General features: G+C 37.6%; 1 protein-coding gene across 1 annotated transcript in view; it reads right to left on the bottom strand.

Annotated features, from left to right (window-relative positions):
• The window catches only part of LOC124603351 (extracellular matrix organizing protein FRAS1-like), a 218,419-nt gene that overhangs the window by 102,595 nt on the left and 93,109 nt on the right, over window positions 1–22,715 (bottom strand). The window contains exons 8-9 of the mRNA XM_047136392.1: window positions 6,740–6,985; window positions 2,583–2,993 (exon numbers count right to left, since the gene is read on the bottom strand). Coding sequence (XP_046992348.1) covers window positions 2,583–2,993; window positions 6,740–6,985 — 657 coding nt within the window. The remainder of the gene's footprint in view (window positions 1–2,582; window positions 2,994–6,739; window positions 6,986–22,715) is intronic.

Below are 22,715 nucleotides of genomic sequence, written 5' to 3'. Positions count from 1 at the left end.
GGCCAAATAGGGAATGAATCATTTTCTAGATCAAATTGTTACTGCAGATGAGACAGGGTTTAGTACTTCATATCAGAAATCAGACAGTGATCAAAGCACTTGGTGGAAGCTGGTAATCCTGCACTAAAAAGGAAAAAGTCAATTGTACCTCCTGAAATGTATATGTTCAGTATCTTCTGGGAGAAAAGAGAGATTATTTTTACTAATTATCTTGAAAAAGTATTCTACAGGTTTTCTAGACCAACTGGATGAAAAGAATATGTGGGAAGAATTGCGGATAGGAATATGTATGGAAAACTATCTTTCATCAGAAAGGTTCTTTGCCTAGATAAAGACTGAGGGATATTTATTTTTTATTTATTTATTTATTTATTCATCCGTGGAACAATAAATATTGTATGGATGTCGTCAGATTACAACACATGAGCACACATTTACATTTACAATTAAATAGGTTTCTCATATTTTGTGTAGTTTTTATAACTAGTCATACACATATTTATAATTAGGCTACATAATATTTTGGTGATAATGTCATATGTTGCTAATAATCTACATCTATGTTAAATATTCTTTTACAGTATAAAAACTTTTACTTACTAAAAAGGTTTTAAGCTTTTGTCTGAAAGTGAGGGGCTCATTTATTTCTTTAATTTCTTGTGGTAATTTGTTGTACAGTTTTATCCCATTGTAAAATATACTTTTTTGCGTCTTTGCCTTGTTCTTTCTATCTAGATGGATGTGGCGACAAGCTCTTGTTTCATGGTCATGTATTAGGCTATTTGTGTTGTACATGTTAAGATTTTTCTTAATGAACATTATGTTCTGAAAGATATACTCACAAGAAACAGTTAGAATTCCTAGCTTTCTAAATAATTCTAGACAGTGGGCCCTGTTGTTGCTATTTGTTATTATCCTTATGGCTCTTTTTTGTACTTTGAACACAGTTTGTATGTTACTGGCACTTGTTCCCCAAAACATGATCCATATAGCTGAGGACTGAGTGTAGATATCCGTAATATGTTATTTTAAGACAGGTATTATTGCATACCGGTGCAAGGATTCTAAGAGCATAGCATGCTGTGGATAATTTCTTTGCCAAAATGTTGACGTGGTTTGTCCATTTCAGTTGGCTGTCTACATTCATCCCTAAGAATTTGGTACTTGTTACACATTCTAATTCATTATTATTAACTTTTATTCTAGTGGCATTGTGTTTTTTGTTCAATTGGAAGTTAATATAGTTAGTTTTCTTTACATTTAGGGTTACTTTATTTTTTAATGACCAGTTGTGGACATCATTGAGAGCCTCGTTTGCTCTTTCTGACAGTTGTGTTGGATTTTCACCTGTTATTACTATGTTGCTATCATCAGCAAAAAGTATTTTTTTGCCATGTCTGATACTTTGTGGGAAGTTGTTAATGTATATAAGAAACAATATTGGGCCTAATACACTTCCCTGTGGGACGCCTATATTCACATTTTCTGGGTCAGACAGGTGTTTTATAAGGGAATTGTTTGAAACTTGTGATATCTCAACTCGTTGAACTCTGTTTTCCAAGTATGATTTGGAAAACAGAGTTCAACGAGTTGAGATATCACAAGTTTCAAACAATTTTCTGGAGCATCCACTTCCATTCATAAAATTTGGCAACCTCTGACTTCTACCTGTTCTCACATTTAAAGCAGTTTCTGGCTGAAATATATTTTGAGTCTAGTGAAGATTTAGTGGCATTTTTAGACTAGTATTTTCAGGTGCTCACACTACTTCATTTCAACAATGGAGTCTACTCACTGGAAAATGCTGCACAAAATGTATTGACAGGAAAAGTACATTTTACCTAAAAATAAAGTGGAAAACTTGATAACAAAGACTGTCTACTGTTTTTTCAACAGAGGTTTTACTTTCACAATGTACATTTTGAAGTCACAGCTTGATTGTCAGGGTTTCAGCTGTTAAGAAAGGACCTACACTGTGATGTGAGCATGGCAGAAACATGTATCTGCGGGACTTACAATCCACTCTCAATTGGAGTTTATGAAATTGTACACATTGATGTATGCGTAGACCTGTAATTTTAGATAGTTATGTGTTCAATATCTATGTCTATCGACCTCCCAGCGCTTTCGTTCGGTAAGTCACCTCATCTTTGTTTTTATATATAATATCTCATAATAAATACTACAATGTGTAATGTATTGTATGTGATATATAATATTAGGGAAAGGCAACCACTCACCTATAGCAGACTGGTATGTGGCATATAGAAACATGTAACAGAAAATTTTTCGCTAGCTTTCAAACTCTGGTGCTTTTTCTAGTAGAAAGTACACAAATTCACACACACAACTACACAGACACATAAGTGCACACTACTGAGGCTGTTGCAAAAGTTGCAAAAGTTTTATTGATAAAGCAGTTTTGATTTGCTACATGTCAATTTGCAGATTACAACAATTATTTTAAAACTTTGTCTGTGAAATCAGAATTATCTGATACAATATCACTAAACTAGTAAGTTTGTCATTAGATCTAATATGAATGCATTGTACAAAAATAATAAAATATTAAGAATGCTTACCTTTTTTCCCCATTCTTCATTCAGTGGAATAGCTGTGCAGCGTATTTTGAACCCAGAAGTAAAGAATATAGGATCTAGCACACGAGGAGCATGTCTTGTACTAAGCATATCAATAGGAGCTGTAGACACTGTCCTGTAAGGATGTCCAGTACCAGTGGAAACCTCCCAGTGTACCATGATGTCTGTGAGAGGATCAGAAATACCTGCTGCTGAACACAGTAAGTTAATAGTCTGTCCATAATCTGGATGCTGCACATCACACGGTGTCACACAAGTAACAGGGTATCCTGGTTGCACTTCCTTGTTATTGTCAGGAAATTGTGTTCCATTGCTTCCCCATGACAAAATAACTGGGCGTGTTGGCAGAATACGACTTGCTGCAGACCTGGAGTTCCTTGATGAGTTGTTCAGCTGCAATTTTCAAAGCCATATGTCTACAGTGTGATCAAAGGTAGAGTATGATGTAATTGTTGAGGTAGATTGGTAAACAATAAAATCACAGTGTGAGAAGTTCCATGAAATTCCCTTCTCAAAAGTAAAATGATGGGAACAGCCTTAATTATAAGCAGAATTACATATGGATACACAGAATAAGCTACACATCAATAAATTCAAATCAATATTTGTGTGTTTCTGGATGAAGCAACTGTTGAAAAAGAGTATCATGAGAAATTTTCCTATAACATTTAATGGAGGAAACAGGATAGATGGCTGTGTAGCTAACATCAGAGTTGTTCAACACATATTTTCACGTCATGCCTGTCATATGGGCTGTACAATGTTAGTTACACTGGTTGTTACCTGATACATTCAGTATTAGTTTTTTTGCAGCCAATTCAATGTACTTGTCCATAAGCCTGGATCCAGTATACATGTCAGATTTCATTTTGCAAAAGAGAAGTGCTTTGCTGCAGTTGTTGCTTGTGTAATAAATACTGTAGTCAGCTTCATATTTTATTTCTGCAATGCATTATTCCCATAATGTGCAACTATACAACACTTTGACTATAAAAGGCAATTTACATTTAGTTGATTACAAATGAGCAAGAAAAGCCCGTGATTGATTGTACACCTGAATGACAGCTACCCTCTTCTTTGTCAAAGAAGGCTTCTCTGCTTCAAAAAATTGATGTTTATATTATCTTTTGTTCCCATGTATTGTTGTCTCTTTGGGCAGAAGAGTCCCGCTGCATTGCAATAAACAGTGTTCAAACTGGTTAGGTGCCATTTGTCTGGTGACTGACAAGGAGTATATTACCGTAATTCAGTATTAATACAAACCATCAAAGTCAACTGAAAGTCAATGTTCAACATGTGTGGGCTTCTGGCAGATGGTCTTTATGATATTCCAACTTAATAAACGTGAGAATGCAACAGTAAGCTCAACAAACTAGAATGGATTCAGTAAACAGGATGATATTCATCTGGCACATATCATCTGAAAAAAATTGCTGGAGTGCAACACGTTTCTCTGGCTTCCATAGTGACATGCAATAAGTTCAATCAAATTCATAAGTACAGGATGTACAACTGGGCATGTGAGAAGCATGATTCAGTTTACACCAGAATATTGGAATATTTGGTCCAATGCTTTGTTGAAGGTCATGCTGTAAGCCAAATTTACTGAAAACCGTAATCGGCTTAAACTGAAGGCCATTCCAGATGATACTAAAGATACTCACAATATAAATAGCATCTACCCTTTCTCTTTGTTAGTCATTATACTGGCTTCGATGATGTCATTTTGCAACTGTTTGACGCAGAGTCTTTTACCATTACACAGTTTCAGTTAATTCAGTTTCTGCAATAAAATGACTGGGGAACAAACCTTTTATTTGAGGCAATGTAATGGCATTCCTGGAACATTCAAAGAATTAATTCCACACTATTATGAAAAGGAAAGTTGCTACTCACCATATAGCAGTGATGCTGATTTGCAAATAGGCACAATAAAAAGACTGTCACAAATACACCTTTCACCCAGAAAGGCCTTCGTCAAAATTACATGACAGACACACGCATACACAATCACACAAATGCAGCTCACACACACATGCCTGCAGTCTGAGGCAATTGAGGCCACACTGCCAGGCACTTGCGACTCAGAGCTACATCTTTAAATTTTTTTGTGTAGCAGAACGTGCATGTTTTGATCATTTTCCTAATGATGCACATTTGGATGTTCATTGTATTTTTTTGTGGAATCATAATGGAATTCCTCAAGTTCTAAATTGTGGTTTCTATATGTGAAACTCCTAGATATTCAGGTGGAGTGGCCATTCTTTCTCTATTTTTTTATTCATTTGATATTGATTACCTGATTCATATTTTCTAATTGAACTTACTCTAATTCACATCTCTTTGTTAATATTTGCTTTTTGTTGTTCACTTTGCCTTTCTCTTATTTGTTGAACTCCTTGAAATTTCATAAGTCATCTTTCTTTTTCTTCCTCTGTTTTGTTTCTACATCCTGCATTTCTTCTTTGCAAATTCGCATACAGTTGCATAAGCACTGTCATATGCTTTGACATTTTATATACAACAACTATTTCACAAAATAAATCATTATACAGGGTGATACAACTGCCCCTGCTGATGTTTTATGCAACCTGGAAAGTTATATTTGGTCTTCAAAGACCACATGCAAGGCGTTCATATTCTTTTGCTCACTATGCATAAACTATTAGTCCTACAGAAAAATTGAACAGGATCTGTTTGTAGGAAATTTAATGTAGTTAAATTTTATAATGGATTATGTTTCCACAGGAAGCTGTGTTTTCATAGTTATTAAAAAAAAACGTACAAAAGTGACCTTCAAACACACCTCTACCCTCACACTCAGCCCTCACCAGTGAGAATTTCTAGTACATTATCCATGAAATTCCCTCCTACCACTGTACACAAATTTGCAACTACATGAATTATTCTCCATATTCAACCTTTTTTTGTCTCTATTGTTTGGAGTATTATAACGGCAACATAGTCAGCTGTTTCAGTGATGTTATTAGTGTAAGTGGGCCTGTGAGGGTGAGGAAAGAAAAAATCACTTTTGTAAATGTAATGCTAAAACTAATTACATTGACAGTTCAATTCAGAGTTAACCATTACAGCCAGTGGTTTTGCAGTCAGCAGGTCTGACAAATACAAATATATAATCGTTTATTTTATGCTGTTAAAACTCACAGAACTGTTAGGCAAAATTCATACAATCACCAATTTTACAATTTTAGTGCTCAACTAAACTGGTGATATAATAAAGCCAGTTAATAAAGACCGAAAAAGGTCCAATGTGGGAAATAATTTGCACAGTAACAGATTTTTGTACAGTGGTAGGAGGAGTGCCATGAACAACATACTAAAAATCCTGTCTGGTGGGGGGCTTAGTGTGGAGGTAGGCTTGTATTTGAAGATCTCTTTTGTAGGTTTTTCTTGAATAACCTGAAAACTACAGCTTCTGGCGAAAACGTACCCCAGTACAAAATTTAACTACAATAATTTTCCTACGAAAAGCTACTGTTCATTTTTTATGAGGATTTAGGCTTATAATTACTGTAATTACTGATGATAACATTATTATAGTGTTAAGTCGCATATATCTTCAAAGGTTTTGGAAGTTTCTGGGAAAATCTGGTTCAAAAGATACTTTCTAGAAAATTCTGATTATATCTCCATCCCTCACTGATACATGAAATGCCACTCAAAACATTTTAGACACCGTTAAGAAACACAATATGTGAGAAAATGTTTTTTGCCATCCACAATCACCCACTTCCACTCACCATGACCAAACTCCCTTACTAAAAGCAGGAGACCAAAGGCTATCTACCACCATAACCACAATTAGGTGCCAGTGCTTGGTCATGGAAAAAGTGTGTCTTTATGTACACACATTTGCCTTATATATATGTTGATTTTGGTTACCTTATGTGACTAGCTAGGAGAAAATATAACAAACATGAGTTACAGATTAAGTGTAGTCCAATGACACAGTAAAAAATTCATCATTCATGAAATCTGTTATGCAAGTTATTTTAACAGTAATTGTTATAAATATGCCTGGTTAAGTACTGAGTATTTCTCTCACTCCCCCTCTTTCCCCCCCCCCCCCCCCCCTCATTTCTCTCTTTCTGAAGAGACAGAATGTTATGTATACTTACCAGAACTGTAACTGTTGAAATTTCACCCAGAACTGTGGGATGTTCAGCTTTCAGTGTTAATGAAAAACTGCGAGAGGTTGTTTTATAAAGCTGCTTCAGTCTGACGTGCACTGGCAAGCTTGTGACATATGGTGCAAACAGTAGCCTCTGTGAGTAAGATTCATAGTCTACAAGAGACTGCGCTGTCCCTTCTTCAGATAGAATGCTGACAACTGATTCCATATTCATACCTCCTGTCCGGAGTACCTTTAATATAAAAAACCAGTTAGTTTTAAAAATGTAATGGCAAAAGGTATAGTCTTCCTGAATATAAACCATTATCCAATACAAATTAAGAGAACATAATTTGACTCACAAACCACAAATTAATCAATAATTTTTATTTTATATTTCAGCATCAGGTCACGTAAACATATCATAATCACATGATTTGAATATGTTGCATACTGGGTGCAGCACTTAACTCTGGAGTAATTTCAATCCAAATTTCCTGCCATATTGCAGTTCCACTGGAGTTATGATGGGTGTTCTTGAAGGACATATGCATCTAGTAAACATTCAGAATCTCAAAATGACCGAGATATTATGGACAAGTGTGGAGTACAACGAAAGAGCCATGATTGTCAAAAGTCTTCACACTGGGCATTCACCCGCTAAAATAGCTTGATTCTTCGGGTACCCAAGATCAATAATTACAATATTGTGGACAAGTATAATGCTTAAGAGAAGTCTGGGGTTCGCATCCTAGGCATTGTGTTCAGTGAGGGGGATATCAGGCCATTATATTTCTTTGAAAAGGGACAAGCTGTCACAAAAGAAGTTTATCTGCAAGTATTGACAAATGTTGTGAAACTGTGGATGGTAACTACAGCCTTGGGGAGACAAAATGTCTTTCAACAGGATGGTGCACCAGCTCATACAAGCCATTGTGTCCAAAACTGACTCTCGGATAATATTGACATGTTTTGATCAAAACATTTCTGGTCCCTGAATAGCCCAGGTTAGAACTCCCTTGACTACTATGTTTGGTGTGTATTTGAAAGTGTTACCATTAAGACAAGGCACGCTAATGTCATATCTCTATGCACCGCCATCAAAGATGCATTCGTGAATATGGACAGCTCTGTTTTAAAGAGCGCAAGCGATCCTTTCAGAACAAGATTGGAGGCAGTTATTGTGATTGAAGAGGATTACACTGAGTAACGTTACTCTTGAAAGATACCACCACTTATATGTAAAAGGATTTTCATTTTGATTTGTATCTCATTTTAATATATTTGCTTTTAAATGAAAGTTTCATTCATCTGGATTTAAGCATCACACCCTGTAGTAATTCATCAAAGCAATTTCCAATAAATCCAAACTTCTACCTTTGTGAGACCAGAGGCTGAAATACATAACAAAATAAATTAGTTCACAAGACAGCAATAATGTTTCTGTACAGTATGATGCCTAGTTTGTGTACAAATTTTTCATTCTTAACTGCACTGAGAAAGGTAACAAGTCTTTAGTTATTGCGGAATTCATCATATTACCCTGATTTCAGCAAAGTAACGCTGATGATAATGAATATATAACATTGCAGTAAATGAAATAAAAAACTTTCTTCAAAAATTAATTTTCTGGTGCGAAGCACAATTCCAGATGGAACATATCCTGGGTAAAATACTAATTCTCTGATAAATAAATTAAAGTACATGTAGATGAATGGAAGTCACATATGAACTAGACAAATCTACCTATAGTTATAGACACATTTCAGCAATTAGTGAAGAAAAAATGGTAGTTTTGATAGCATAAGAGATAAAAATTGAAACAGATTTGCACTTTTAATAAAAAAGATGAGATTCTCATAACACCACAGGAAAATTAAAAATTCGAAGGTATTTAGATCTACAGGTGTATTGTGTACAAAAGAACATCAGTTATTGTGATATAACACTATCTTCTTGGGGATTGCAACTAAGGTAAATAAATATTAATTCTACAGAAGTATTTGTTAATTGTATGAGGGTCATTTTGACATGTGACCGCATAACCCCCCCCCCCCCCCCCCCCCTCCCCCCATCACACTGCTGACCGACCACTGATCTTGGCACTCATCTGCTTCAGTTTGGCAGCAGCTACAATCCAATATGGGTGATCACTGCTTAGATGTGTGGCTCTAAAATATGTGACAAAATTGGTGATCCCACCAGGTGTGATGTGCATAGTGTTATTCGCTTTTTAAATACAGTGTTACCCACTTCTTAGACACAAAAAAAGTCCAACCTATTGAAATTTATTGACAGATAATTGAAGTTTACAGTAATGTGATGAACAAATTAGCAGTTTGGAAGTGGTGTATCATGTTTAATGGTGGACAGAGGAATGTTCACAATGAAGTGGTGACTGATGGATTCAAAGCAACAATTGAAACAAAAAACCAAGAAGACAGGTATTTCACAACTATTGGACTGCAGAGGCCTACTGTCAAATGCTCAGTGACTTCCCTGCATCATTAAAAACAAGTAATATGGAATGCTAACCAGAGGAGTCATCCTCCTTCATGATAATGTGCATCCACATGCAGTAGAAGTGACACAGGACAAGCTTCAGTGGGAAATGCTTCAACATCTGCCATAAAGTCTGGTCTTAGCCCCAAGTGATTATCACTCATTCCCTAAATTGAAATATTTTTTGAATGGACGAACCTATGGAATAGATGATAAACTTAGAGAATCTGTCAATCAGTGGCTCAACAACTTGGTGGCAACTGTGTCTACAGAAGGCATAGAAAAGCTGGTGAAATGGTGTGACATATGCCTAAGTCTGAACAGTGATGAGGTAGAAACGTAGCTTGGGTATCAAATTGTATGTAAAACACATATTCATTTAATTATATCAATAAAAATTTCTGTAGAAAAAAATGTTCTTTACTTTCCAAATGACCCTTGTATTAGATAAATTTTACAAGTAAACATTTTGCAGAAGTCCCTTCAGGGTCAGTGGGATTCTTACAGTAATATGCCATTATATTTACCCCCTAATGGTATTGTTGTTAACAATAAGTGCATATTTACTATGAACTCTGAAATTCCCAATTGCATTATTAGAAATAAAATAAGTTTCATGCAGATTGTGCACACCTGTCTAGGGCTCATAAGGGAGTTTTCCATTCTGGTGCAAATATCTTTAAGAGACTGTTAGTAGACATCAGGCAGGAGATTACAAAATTTTTCAGGTGTAAAAAACTCAAACTGAAGTGTACCTTATTAGGCACTCCTAGTATTATTTACTCAAGGAGTAAATTTTGGTTAATATTGGGTTGGTGCATAAGTTCATAGTGTTTTTGTTTTGCATATTGGTATTCTGGTTGCTATGAGTTCATTTATCAACTGTCATTCTTTTATTATAGCTCAATTTTGATATACTGTCATTTTGCCTTTTGGAGATAGTGAGTGGAACTGTGGACATTAGAAAATGGAGTGCCAGGTAGAGAAACTGAAACATTTATGACATGTTCTGTTTGAGTTCAACAGAGGGGTGACAGTAGTGGAGGCAGCTAGAAACATCTGTACCATGTATGGGGATAATGCCACTGGACAGAGCACAGCAAGAAAATGGTTTTCTCATTTTAAGGAGGCTAGTTTTGACATTAATGACTCTCAATGTTCAGGAAGACCTTAGGCATTTGATGAAGATTTTTTACATGCATTGATGCACAATGATCCATGTCAGTGTACTTGAGAACTGGCAAATGTGATGAACCATTGTTGTGCGACATTTGCATGCAATGGGGTAGGTTCAGAAATTGGGTGTGTGGGTACCACATACTCTAAGGCAAATTCACAAAAATCAATAGGTTCATCTCTCCTTGGTCATCATCAGTTGGCTCATGAACAGCACCAGTCATTCCCATCCTGTATCATTTCTAGTCATGAGAAATGTTAGCATAAAGAATGCTAGCATAGGGAAAAGAAAGGATTGGTTGAGCCTAGACAAAGCAGCAACTATCCATATGAAGACCTGTTAGCATTCCCAAAACTGACTATGAATGTTTGATACTGAATCACCATTGTTTGTCAGTCACTAATATCAATGATGGCCTAGCAGTGACAGACCATAACAATGTCTGTGCTACCCCATTTGGAGACTCACAGAGGACAATTTTTACAACACGTTATGAGACAGGATAATTACATATTTAATAATAATATAACAGTAAATGTAGACAATACTTATACACATTTGGCAATGAAGCTATTTTGTTGAACTATGGGCTGTTTATTGCTCAAATGGCTTTAATACTGGATGGTGGAATGACAGACCAAGAACTGCTGTCCTTAACAGGAACAACATGTTTTGAAAATACTTCAGAGCCTGTACAAACCATAATAACGAAACATATAGACTTGCTAAGAAAGAAGAAAGAGTGGCTGAACAAGTGGAGTGATGAAATGAGAGAGACTGTTAATGTCATTAAGAGAAAGCTATATGGGATAATGAAGAACAAGAAAAGAGATAAGGGACATTCCAAGTACCTAACAGATGTTAATGGAAATCTCACCACAGATGATGATAAGATTAAAGAAATTTTGAGGACTTACTTTGATGAGCTGTTAAAAGTAAATTATATAAAGCATACACATCCATTTGACTCAGACAATGGAAGGTCCAGGATGGAATAACAACAACACAAAAAGGATAGATTGCTACTCACCAGAGAGAGGAGACACTGGGTCACATACTGGTTCAATGAAAAAGACTGCTAAATATTTGAGTGTTCAGACAAAAAAGTCCTTCTTTTAAAATAGAAAATATAAACACAATCACACAAGCACAACTCACACACACATGGCCCTGTCAATCTTGTCCAGAGATGGATCTCCAATGCTTTGTGAATTGTGGATTGTGGTTTATTTGTCTCATAACATACATAATCTGAATCATTTGATTCAGCTACAGGAGATCCGTCAAATTGTGGTAAAATTTCACCATAAACAAAGAACAGCTGATGTTAATAAACAGCATTGTAATAATAATACAATTTTGTTCTACATACAAAAAAATTTAACCTTAATTACCCATTGCTCAAATTATCACTTTGTCCTCTATGAATTCTTCTATTGAATAATAACATTTCTCCCATAGAATTTGCTGTAGCCACATTTTTAAAATTGCTGGTTTCATATTAAATACGTTTTTGCCCATTAACTTCTTGTATATTGTCATCCCCCTATTACTGTCGAGTCCGTGCTTATAATTTCAACTGATGTGTGGGTATCATAAAATTATTTTTATATCTTGTGTAATATGTATGATTAAAATGATTATCCTCAAATAATTTTTTCTGCTGTGTAGGAAGATAATAATTTCATAAATGTACGTGGAGGGAACAGTTAGGATTTGCAGTTTCCAAAATAATGGGCAACAAGAGTCTGACTGCTGTGCAATACATATGTACCAGACAATTTTCTTTAGCAGTTTCAGTATTGAAGATACACTACTTGAACTTCCCCAGAAACGTATCCCATATCTAATGACAGATTCAAAATAACTATGATAAGCACTCTTTTGTGTACTCAAATCAGTGAAATTTGCTAGTATTTGCATTGCAAATGCAAAACTGTACAGTTTATTTGATAGGAAGTCAATGTGTGTATTCCAGCTTAAGTTCTTGTCCACATTTAGCCCCAGGAACTTGACCATTCCAACTTCTTTCAAAGGTTGATTGTTATGTTGTATTTTAAATTCTGCACATTTTGAATGTTTGGTTTTGAGATGTACCATTTGCGTTTTTGCAATGTTCAGTTTCAACCCATTTAACTGGAACCAGTTTTCTCAGGGATCCAGTATGCTTATGATGGAGCTTGGAATTTTTCCTGCATTGTCATCTTCAATTAAAAGAGAAGTATCATCTGCAAACAGAACTGATGGGGAATTTATATTCATGGGTGAGAATAATAATTCACTGCACCTGAGGTGATAGAACCCTTTGTTTTCTGTTGTGTAAGTATGATGTTAACCAATTTAGAGCATTGTCCTTCGTCCCATATTTGTCTAATTGTAGATATGCAAGTCATGGTTTATGGAATCAAGTGGTTTTGTCTCTTTAGTCAGATACAATCCTCCACACACCCATTGTCTGGCCACAAAGGAGAACTCCTCACGTGACTCAGTACTCTCCAATACCGGTTTCAAGTACTTCTCATTGACCCCTTAAATGAGGAATATCTCTCAATTTTCCTCCCCACTCCCCACAGTGGTATTTCCACTGTTCATCAAACCTGTGCAATATTCTTTTCCATTCCTACTCGACTCCTGCTCCCAGCCCCTTGCCTCATGGCTCTTATCAATGCAATAGACCTGGATGCAAGACCTGTCCCATACATCATTCCACTATCATCTAATCCAGTCCTTTCACAGGCATCTACTATCCCATCAAAGACAGGGGCACCTGTGAAAGCAGCCACATGATCTACAAAACTGAGCTGCAATTGCTTTGCTGCTTGCTATGTGGGCATGACAATGAACACTCTATCTGTCTGCATGAATGGCCGCTAACAAACTATGGCTAAAGACAGCTGGACCACCCAGTTGCTGAACATGCCATCCAACACAAGCACTTCACTTCAATGACTGCTCCACAACTTTCACCATCTAGATTCTTTCTACCAATACCAGCTTATTTGAGTTGTGCAAGTGAAAACTCTTCCTAAAACATATACTTCATTCCTATAACACTACCTTTCACCCAACGGCACAATTACTTGACTTTGCATCTAGCAACCTTATCCTGTCCACACCGTGTCCCTGCATGTTCCCACAGGCAATACATCATCCTTTCCCACCCCTACCCTGCTGTCCCTGCCCTTCCTTGACCCATGACTTGTCTTTATCCCCACCACTCACCTCAGCAGACTGCTACCCACGTCAGACACATTTACAACATTTACAATCTGTAGTTGGGCCCCAGTGCCATGAGACAGTGGCCAAGTGTGTGTGAGTTGTGCTTGTGTGAATGAGTGTGTGGTTTCTATTTTTGAAGAAGGTTTTTTTGTCTGAAAGTTTAAATATTTACAGTCTTCTTCATTGTGCCTTCTCTATGTGGACTCATTGCCTCCTGTATGTGGTGGTAGCAATCTATCCTTTTCATGTTGTTGTGACTTAGACTACAAGGAAGACATAAGTAGGAATGATGTAGATTGTAGAATATGGAAGGAAATACACTGGTGTTAATGAAATAATTGGAGAAGCGGTCAGGGCCTTAGGAGTTGCTGGAAAGAAAGTACAAATTTTTATTGTAGTGACATAAATAAATAAATAAATTTATGTTTTATCATCACAATTCATTCAAGAGATTTTCTTCAATGAGGGATCTGACCTTTCACTCTATAATTCTTTCATAAAGTTTTCCTGCTTGAGACACCTATAATTACACATTTCTTTTGATCACCCTTTTTGAAAATTGGGATTATGATGCCCATTTTACAAGCAGTAGGTGGCTACAATTATAGAGTTATCACTTTAATGTCTCAAGTGGGCAGACTTTATGAAAGAATTATACAGTATAAGATCAGATCCCGCATTGAAGAAAATCTCTTGAATGAACTGTGATGATAAAATGTAAATTTATTTATTATTTATGTCATTGCAATAAAAATGTGTTCTTTCATCATTCTTCTAGAAAACTGCAGGCTGTAATATTATATGCAACCAACTGTTCTTAGAAAATAAGAAAAATTATATGTACAGTGGAACCTTGCTTAAGGAGCACCTCCTGTAATGTTCCCAAGATAAAGCTGCGAGAAGAAGACCATAAGAGAAAGAAAGTGACTTTAGAAATGAAATGTAAAACCACTGAAAGACGCAAACATGGCGTGGGCATTGCTGATTTAGCACACACATATAATTGGTCCATATCAACTATTTGCACTATAAGAGTATCCTGGATGATGTTGAAAGGTTGCTTCTTATGTGGATAAATGAAAATCAATTGCAAGGTGACACTATTAATGAGAACATCATTTGTGAGAAGGTGAGAATGATTTTTGCTAACCTTGTTAAGAAGACACTAGGATCATCATTGGCTGAAGAAGTGTTTAAAGGAAGCTATTGGTGGTTCAAGAAGTTTAAGAGAAGGACCAGCACCCACAGCATTGTGAAGCATGGCAAAGCAGACAGCTCCAACACAAAGGCAGCAGAGAACTTTATAAGCAGCTTCAAAATTCTTGTAGATTCTGAGTGTTATCTGCAACAACAGGTTTTTAATTGTGATGAGATGGATGTATTCTGGAAGAAGATTCTGAAGCTTACCTTTATAACAGCATAGGAGAATGCATTGCACAGTCACGAGCCAATGAAAGACAGTCTCACACCGCTATTCTGTGCCTATACAAGTGGCAATTTGAAAATTAAACCACTGCTTGTTTACTATTAGAAACTTCACAAGCCTTCAAGAAGTGTAAAATCCAGAAGAGCAGGTTAAATGTGATGTGGAGGTCCAACAACAAGGCTTGGGTGACACATGATCTTTTTTGGGATTATATCAATGAAGTGTTTGGTCCTTCAGTGAAAAAATATTTGTTTGAGATGAATCTGCCACTCCATGTCTTGCTTGTTATGGACAATGCTCCAGTGCATTCTCCAGGCATACAAGACCACCTTCTTGAAGAATTTCAATTCTTCAAGATCCAATTTCTGCCCCCCAACACTACTCCGTTATCCCGGCCTACGGACCAGCAGATTATTTCTAACTTTAAGAAGCTCAGCTCTACACTACAGCACTCTTTGAGCATTGCTTTGAGTTGACTGAAGCTACCAATATCACTCTCAGATAGCTTTTGAGATATCACTTCAACATTGTCGACTACATCACGATGATGAAAAACGTACGGAAAGGGGTTACCAAGAGAACTCTCACTTCTGCTTGGAAGGAGCTTTGGCCAGAGTGTGTTGTCGAATGTGGCTCTGAGGCATTTGAGTCAGTACCTGTTAATGAGACTGTGTCTTTGGACAAGAGCATGGGACTAGAAGTGGATAACAATTATCTTCATGAGCTTGTGGAAGATCACAGCCAAGAAATGACCACCAAAGAGCAGTGTGTTTCATAGCACGAAGGTGTGGAGAGGAGGAGGTGGTAACAGCAAAGCAGCAATCTTCTGGCACAATAAGAGAAATGCTGAATGCATGGGAATCAGTTACATCGTACTCTGAAAATCATCACCCCAACAAAGCACTGGTTATACAGATTATAAATTTATTTGACAATAATGCTGTGTCACATTTTTGCCAAGTGTTGAAGCATTGGTAGAAAAAAAATGACTATAGATAGCTTCCTAGTAAAACAGAATTAGTATCATGAATAATAAAGTACATAATACTGTATGTGTAATTTTTTCGAATAGATGGCATGAATAAGATAAAATTTTAGTACTTTTTCTGCACGGAGCTCAGTATTGTATTTTACATCAATTTATATGGGATAAATTGTTTTGCTTAATGAGTGTTTTGCACTATGAGTAAGATTTTGGAATGAATTATGCTCACTATATGAAGTTCGACTGCATGTGATGTATTAAATGCTCATGTAATAATTTATTATTTACCTGGGCCTGTTATGCATTACTAGTACACTGCTTGTACAGTATGTTATCAACAGGACCAAATAAAAATCATATCAAATCAGGAATGGAAGCTCAACAATATGATTCTTCAATTTCTCCAGGCTTATTTTATAACGAAATAAATCTCGGGTGAACAGCCTGGTTTGAGTGTGCATAGGACACAATATTTCAGCAATTGACCACATTGCCATCATCAGGTGTGCTGATGTTCTGACCAGCGGTGGGTCAGTGCCATGTATATATAGGACAATCCCCCTCCCACTCCTCCCTCTGGCACTTCCTATGAGTTGATGGGGTCCGCACCCCACACGCGGTCCAGGTACGGCCTCCGTTCTCCCGCCATCTGGGTGCTGTGTCCTAGGTCTTCTCATTCAGGAGGGTCTGCCAGCACCGCTCTTGTTATTCTTCCCTCCTCCCCCAAAGTCGGTACACTCTGGGAAATATCCTTTTTGATCTTAATCAGGGTGATCGCAGGTTCCCACGCCTTGCTAAGGATGTAACTGCTGTCACGATTTAGTTGCAGCTCCCTTACTCTGATCTCTATGGTTTCTTTGATGACACAGTCCCAGTATTTGGAAGTCCGTGTCAGGACTTTGGTTGGGTCATTATCCATGCTGTGGAGTTTCGACAGGCAATGCTCAGCGATTGCTGACTTACTGGGCTGTTGCAGTCTAGTGTGCCGTTGATGTTCTCGGCATCGGTCCTCAATGGTACGAATGGTCTGCCCAATGTATATACTACTGCATTGGTAAGGTATCTGATAAACCCCTGATTTACGTAGACCAAGGTTGTCTTTGACACTACCAAGAAGGCTCTTGGTTTTGCTTGGAGGACGGAAGATGGTTTTCACTTGGTGTTTACGTAAAATGCGTCCAATTTTTCCGGATAAGGCCCCTACAAAATGGAATAATAATGAATGCCACCTCCTCCTGAGGTTCATCCTCAGTTTCTGCTGGTGCTGCAGGTGTGGGATGTAGTGTCTTCCAAATTTGCCCTTCCTTGTAACCGTTCCTCCAGAACACGATGTTCAGATGGTCCAATTCTTGTTGGAGACTGTCCCTGTCAGAGATGGTGTGAGCTCTGTGTGCCGGGTGGTGGCAGCTATCTGCATGTAGGTACAAATCGGTGTGTGTCTTCTTCCTATACATGCTGTGGTGCAAAGTTCCGTCAGCTCATCTTCTAATCAAAACATCTAGGAAAGGGGGCATCCGATTCGTTTCGATCTCCATGGTGAACTTAATATTCTCGTGTCGGGATTTGAAATGTGTGGGGAAGTCTGCCAGTTTATCTTCCATGTGGCCAGATAATGAAGGTGTCATTCACATATCTAAATAAACAGGTGGGTTATAGATGTGCTGATTCAAGGGCTTCCTCCTAGAAATATTCCATGTACATATTTGTGACAACAGGTGAAAGTGGACTCCCCATGGGTACTCCTTCTGTCTGCTCATAGTATTCACTGTCATATAAGAATTAAGTTGATGTCAGTACATGTCTGAAAGGGTTGGTGGTCTCTTCATCAAATTTCTGGCTGATGAGTTCCAAGTATTCTTTTAATGGAACTTTCGTGAATAGAGATACCACATTGAAGCTCACCAGTATGTCAGATCCCTTAAGCGTAAGGTCCAGCAGTCCAGCCGAAGGTACACAACGAATCGATTCCTTTACGTCACATTGTCAGCAGTATTGGTGCCCCAATGTACTTTCTTGCCAAGCACCTCAAATAACTGCTCAGCCATATGTTGGGAGATGTACAAACCATATCCGTAACTCTGTGGATTTCCTAGGATGCATCAACAACCTTGCGCTTAAGGAATCTGACATACTGGTGAGCTTCGACGTGGTATCTCTATTCACTAAAGTTACATTACAACAATCCTTGGAACTCATCAGCCAGAAATTTGATGAAGAGACCACCAACCCTTTCAGACATGTGCTGACATCAACTTAATTCTTATTTGACAGTGAATACTACGAGCAGACAGAAGGAGTAGCCATGGGGAGTCTACTCTCACCTGTTGTCACAAATATGTACATGGAGCATTTTGAGGAGGAAGCTCTTGAATCAGCACATCTAAAACACACCTGTTTCTTTAGATATGTGAATGACACCTTCGTTATCTGGCCACATGGAAGAGATAAACTGGCAGACTTTCTCACACATCTCAACTCCCAACACAAGAATATTAAGTTCACCATGGAGATCAAAATGGATGGGATGCTCCATTTCCTAGATGTTTTGATTAGATGACGGGCTGACGGCACTTTGGGCCACAGCATGTATAGGAAGAAGACGCACACCGATTTGTACCTGCATGCGGATAGCTGCCACCTCCTGGCACAAACGAATGGTGTGCTCAAAACTTTTGTGCACAGAGGTCACACCATCTCCAATAGGGACTGTCTCCAACAAGAATTGGACCATCTGAACATCGTGTTCCGGAGGAACAGTTACTAGGAAGGGCAAATTTGGAAGACACTACATCCAACATCTGCAGCACCGGCGGAAACTGTGGATGAACCTCAGGAGGAGGCGGCCTTCGCTATTATTCTGCTTCGTGGGGCCTTATCCAGAAAAATTGGACGCATTTTACGTAAACACCAAGTGAAAACCATCTTCCGTCCTCCAAGCAAAACCAAGAGTCTTCTTGGTAGTGTCAAGGACAACCTTGGTCTACGTAGATCAGGGGCTTAGCAGATACCTTGCCAATATGGTAGTGTATACATAGGGCAGACCATTCCTACCATTGAGGACCGATTTGAGAACATCAACAGCACATTAGACTGCAACAGCCCAGTAAGTCGCAATCGCTGAGCATCGCCTATCAGAACTCCACAGCATGGATTATGACCAAACCAAAGTCCTGACACAGACTTCCAAATACTGGGACTGTGTCAGCAAAGAAGCCATAGAGATCAGAGTAAGGGAGCTGCAACTAAATCATGACAGCAGTTACATCCTTAGCAAGGCGTGGGAATCCACGATCTCCCGGATTAAGAAGAAAAAGAATATTACCCAGAGTTACTGACTTTGGTGGAGGAGGGAAGAATAACAAGAGGGGTGCCGACAGACCCTCCTGAATGCTTAGACCTAGGATGCAGCACCCAGATGGCGGGAGAACGGACGATGTACCTGGACCGCGCGTGAGGCGCGGACCACACCGACTCATAGGAAGCACCTGAGGGAGGCTCAGGAGGGGGATTGTCCTATATATACATGCACCGTCCCATCATCGGTCAGTACATCAGCGCACCTGATGATGGCAATGTGGTCGATTGCCAAAATATTGTGTCCTATTCACACTCAAACCAGGCTGTTCACCCGAGATTTATTTCGTCAGCTCAACAACAGATTTAATTTTTGCCCACTGCCTACTAATCAAAAAATACTATGAACACAATGAAGAACAGTGGTTAACTTTTCTAGATATAAGGGAAGCATTTGATACTGCGAAGAGGGAAGAAGTGTGGGAACACTATACACAAGATCAGGGATTTGCATGAAGATACCAACATTAAAATCAAGACACCCTCAGGAATCACTGAAAATTTGATATGACATCTGTGTGAAGGCATGATGGAGTTCTACATCCTCTTCTTTTTGTTATTGTACTTAATGTTGTTCACTGATGATGAATGTCTGTGGAGCAGCTCTAAAGGAGATTTTCAAGATCAAATGAACACCTGGGCAGCAGCTCGTAAAGTATAAGGTCTCATCTCCAGATAGGTTAAAAATGAGATGATGGCCATCAAAAAATATGCACAATCAATGGGAAACATTGAAATGGAAGCAAAACAGCTACAGATGACCCATCATTTCAAATACGTTGGCAGTTTTGTCTCTGATACTGGTTCTATGGACAAAAAAATCACTCACAGAACTCAAGCAGGCAGTAACTTGTATGAAACAGTTAAATACTTAATATGAATCAATGCAGTACCACTAAAATGTAAGAGCCATCTATGAGACCTATAACATGCTAATTTTTACATGTGGTTGTGAAACATGGAACCTGAGAAGTACAGGCATCAGCAGAATTCGGGCAGCCAGGATGAGTTTTGCTTGTAGAATGGCCAGGAATACACAAATGGATAGACTCTGAAATGAGGAAATCCAAAGACAGTCTCAAATTTTAAGACAAAATAACCTCATAGCAGCTGAGACGATATGGCTACCAAGACTAATGTATGATTTGAAACTCAAGAGGAAGACCAAGACTTAGTTACAAGGATATAGTGAAATCTGACACTGTGCAGCATCAAAAATGGAGAGAACTCAAAGGACCATAATTGGTGAAGTCTTGTTTGCCGACCTATCAAATAAGATGGAGAGACACGATATATGATAATAAATAATGATTTGTAAATACAAAATTTTGAAATAAGACAAAATTTTCTTTACATATAAGAAAAACAAGGCTTTAAAATGGAGTGTCAATTCTGAAATATACTTATTAGTGGGATCCAAATTTTAATGAATCTTACACATTCATTATTTCCTTAAGAACAATGTTTTTATACATACTATTTATACCACTGTCATCAGCCAACTGTATGATGTGCTCTAAATAATAAGGATCAGAAAATTTCCATTTGTAAAAGATTTTTGACATTTCATTTACATACTGTTTCCAGATTAGGTAAGAAAAAAGAAGAAGAAAAATAACAATATTTATGTTAGGAGAAATATCAGAACAAGTGGAGCTATACCACCTTGTTAAGATGAAAATCAGGAGATCAAAATATTTTCATGTTAAAAAATTTTTGGGTCAAATGATGAATGCAAAAAATGAGCAAAACAGTATTTTTCATCTTGCCAAATATTATTACTTACAGTATATCAATTTCATACAACATTTAACTACTGCAAGTTCATACTCTATACTGGAAGATTATATACAAAATGTTTTAGATAGTGTTTTTTTTTTTTTTTTTTTTTTTTTTTTTTTTTTTTTTTTTTTTTTTTTTAATTTTGCAGCATCAATTTTTCCACAAATTGTTTGATGTCATCCATTGTTTTATCTGTTATGTAACTCAAATGCACAGCTAAATTGCTGCACCTACATTTCCAGATGTTCTGCATTTAAGGAATAGTGGGGACAGGAACTGCATATTGATTTCATGCTCAAATTCATTGTGATCATTGTCTACATCACTACAATCTTTTGATCTCCAATCTCAAAATGGTTCTAACACTTTGGATGACGATTTAAGTTGTGAAGTAACTTCCACTCCTCTTGTACAAGATGACTTACTTATTATCTGCAGCCGATTTTCTTGACTGGCTTCTGGAATCTCTTTAAACTTCTTCTCCAAAGAGTGATGCTAGGTATAGGAATATTGAAAATTCTCCCTCTACTTGTGAAATAAGTAGGTACTTGAAGGTTACTTTTCATCAACTAATGCTATATTAAAACTTCATACACAACATAATTTTCACTTCTCACATAAACATCTGACTTCTTGTAAGTCACTCATATCGTCTCATGTCAGAAACAAAGTTAATTACATTTGCAAATGAGTTGGCTTGATAACCATGACTCTGTCATAGGATACATAAAATATGTCTTGCCTCTAGCAAGGCTGGAATAAGAGCTTCTTTTTTTTAAGATTTCTTTCTCCACTGTTCTTTTTTCACTAACAATAGCCACGGACACTATTATCACAGAGTTACATAAATATTCCATGGTCCTCTCGCAAGTACTTTCAGTAAAACTTCCGTGGATTGCCCGCAGGTACTTGTCAGTGCAGTTTGACCTTTACATCTACATTCTTCTCACGACTGAATTTTGAACCTGCACATACAAACATATGATGTGCAGTAGGTAGGATTCTATCATCCCACACTCACATCTAAAATATCATGTTTTGAGACGGTAGAAGGCCAAGTGGTTCTAGAATTTACACTGAAATTCTTGAATCACTACACGGCTCTTACAATAATAATCAATACTGTACATATATCATCACTGACTCCCCATGAACCATAGACCTTGCCGTTGGTGGGGAGGATTTTGTGCCTCAGTGATACAATAGCTATACCATATGTGCAACCACAACCAAGGGGTATCTGTTGAGAGGCCAGACAAATGTGTGGTTCCTGAAGAGGAGCAGCAGCCTTTTCAGTAGTTGCAGGGGCAACAGTCTGGATGATTGACTGACCTGACCGTGTAGCATTAACCAAAACTGCCTTGCTATGCTGATAGTGTGAACGGCTGAAAGCAAGGGGAAACTACAGCTGTAATTTTTCCCGAGGGCATGCAGCTTTACTGTATGGTTAAATGATGATGGTGTCCTCTTGGGTAAAATATTCCAGAGGTAAAATAGTCCCCCATTTGGATCTCTGGGTGGGGACTACTCAGGAGGAT

The sequence above is a fragment of the Schistocerca americana genome, chromosome 1 (assembly GCF_021461395.2).
Source record: "Schistocerca americana isolate TAMUIC-IGC-003095 chromosome 1, iqSchAmer2.1, whole genome shotgun sequence".
NCBI classification, from domain to species: domain Eukaryota; kingdom Metazoa; phylum Arthropoda; class Insecta; order Orthoptera; family Acrididae; genus Schistocerca; species Schistocerca americana.
Note: the sequence above shows the minus strand (reverse complement) of the source record. Positions and strands in the feature narration are given on the sequence as shown.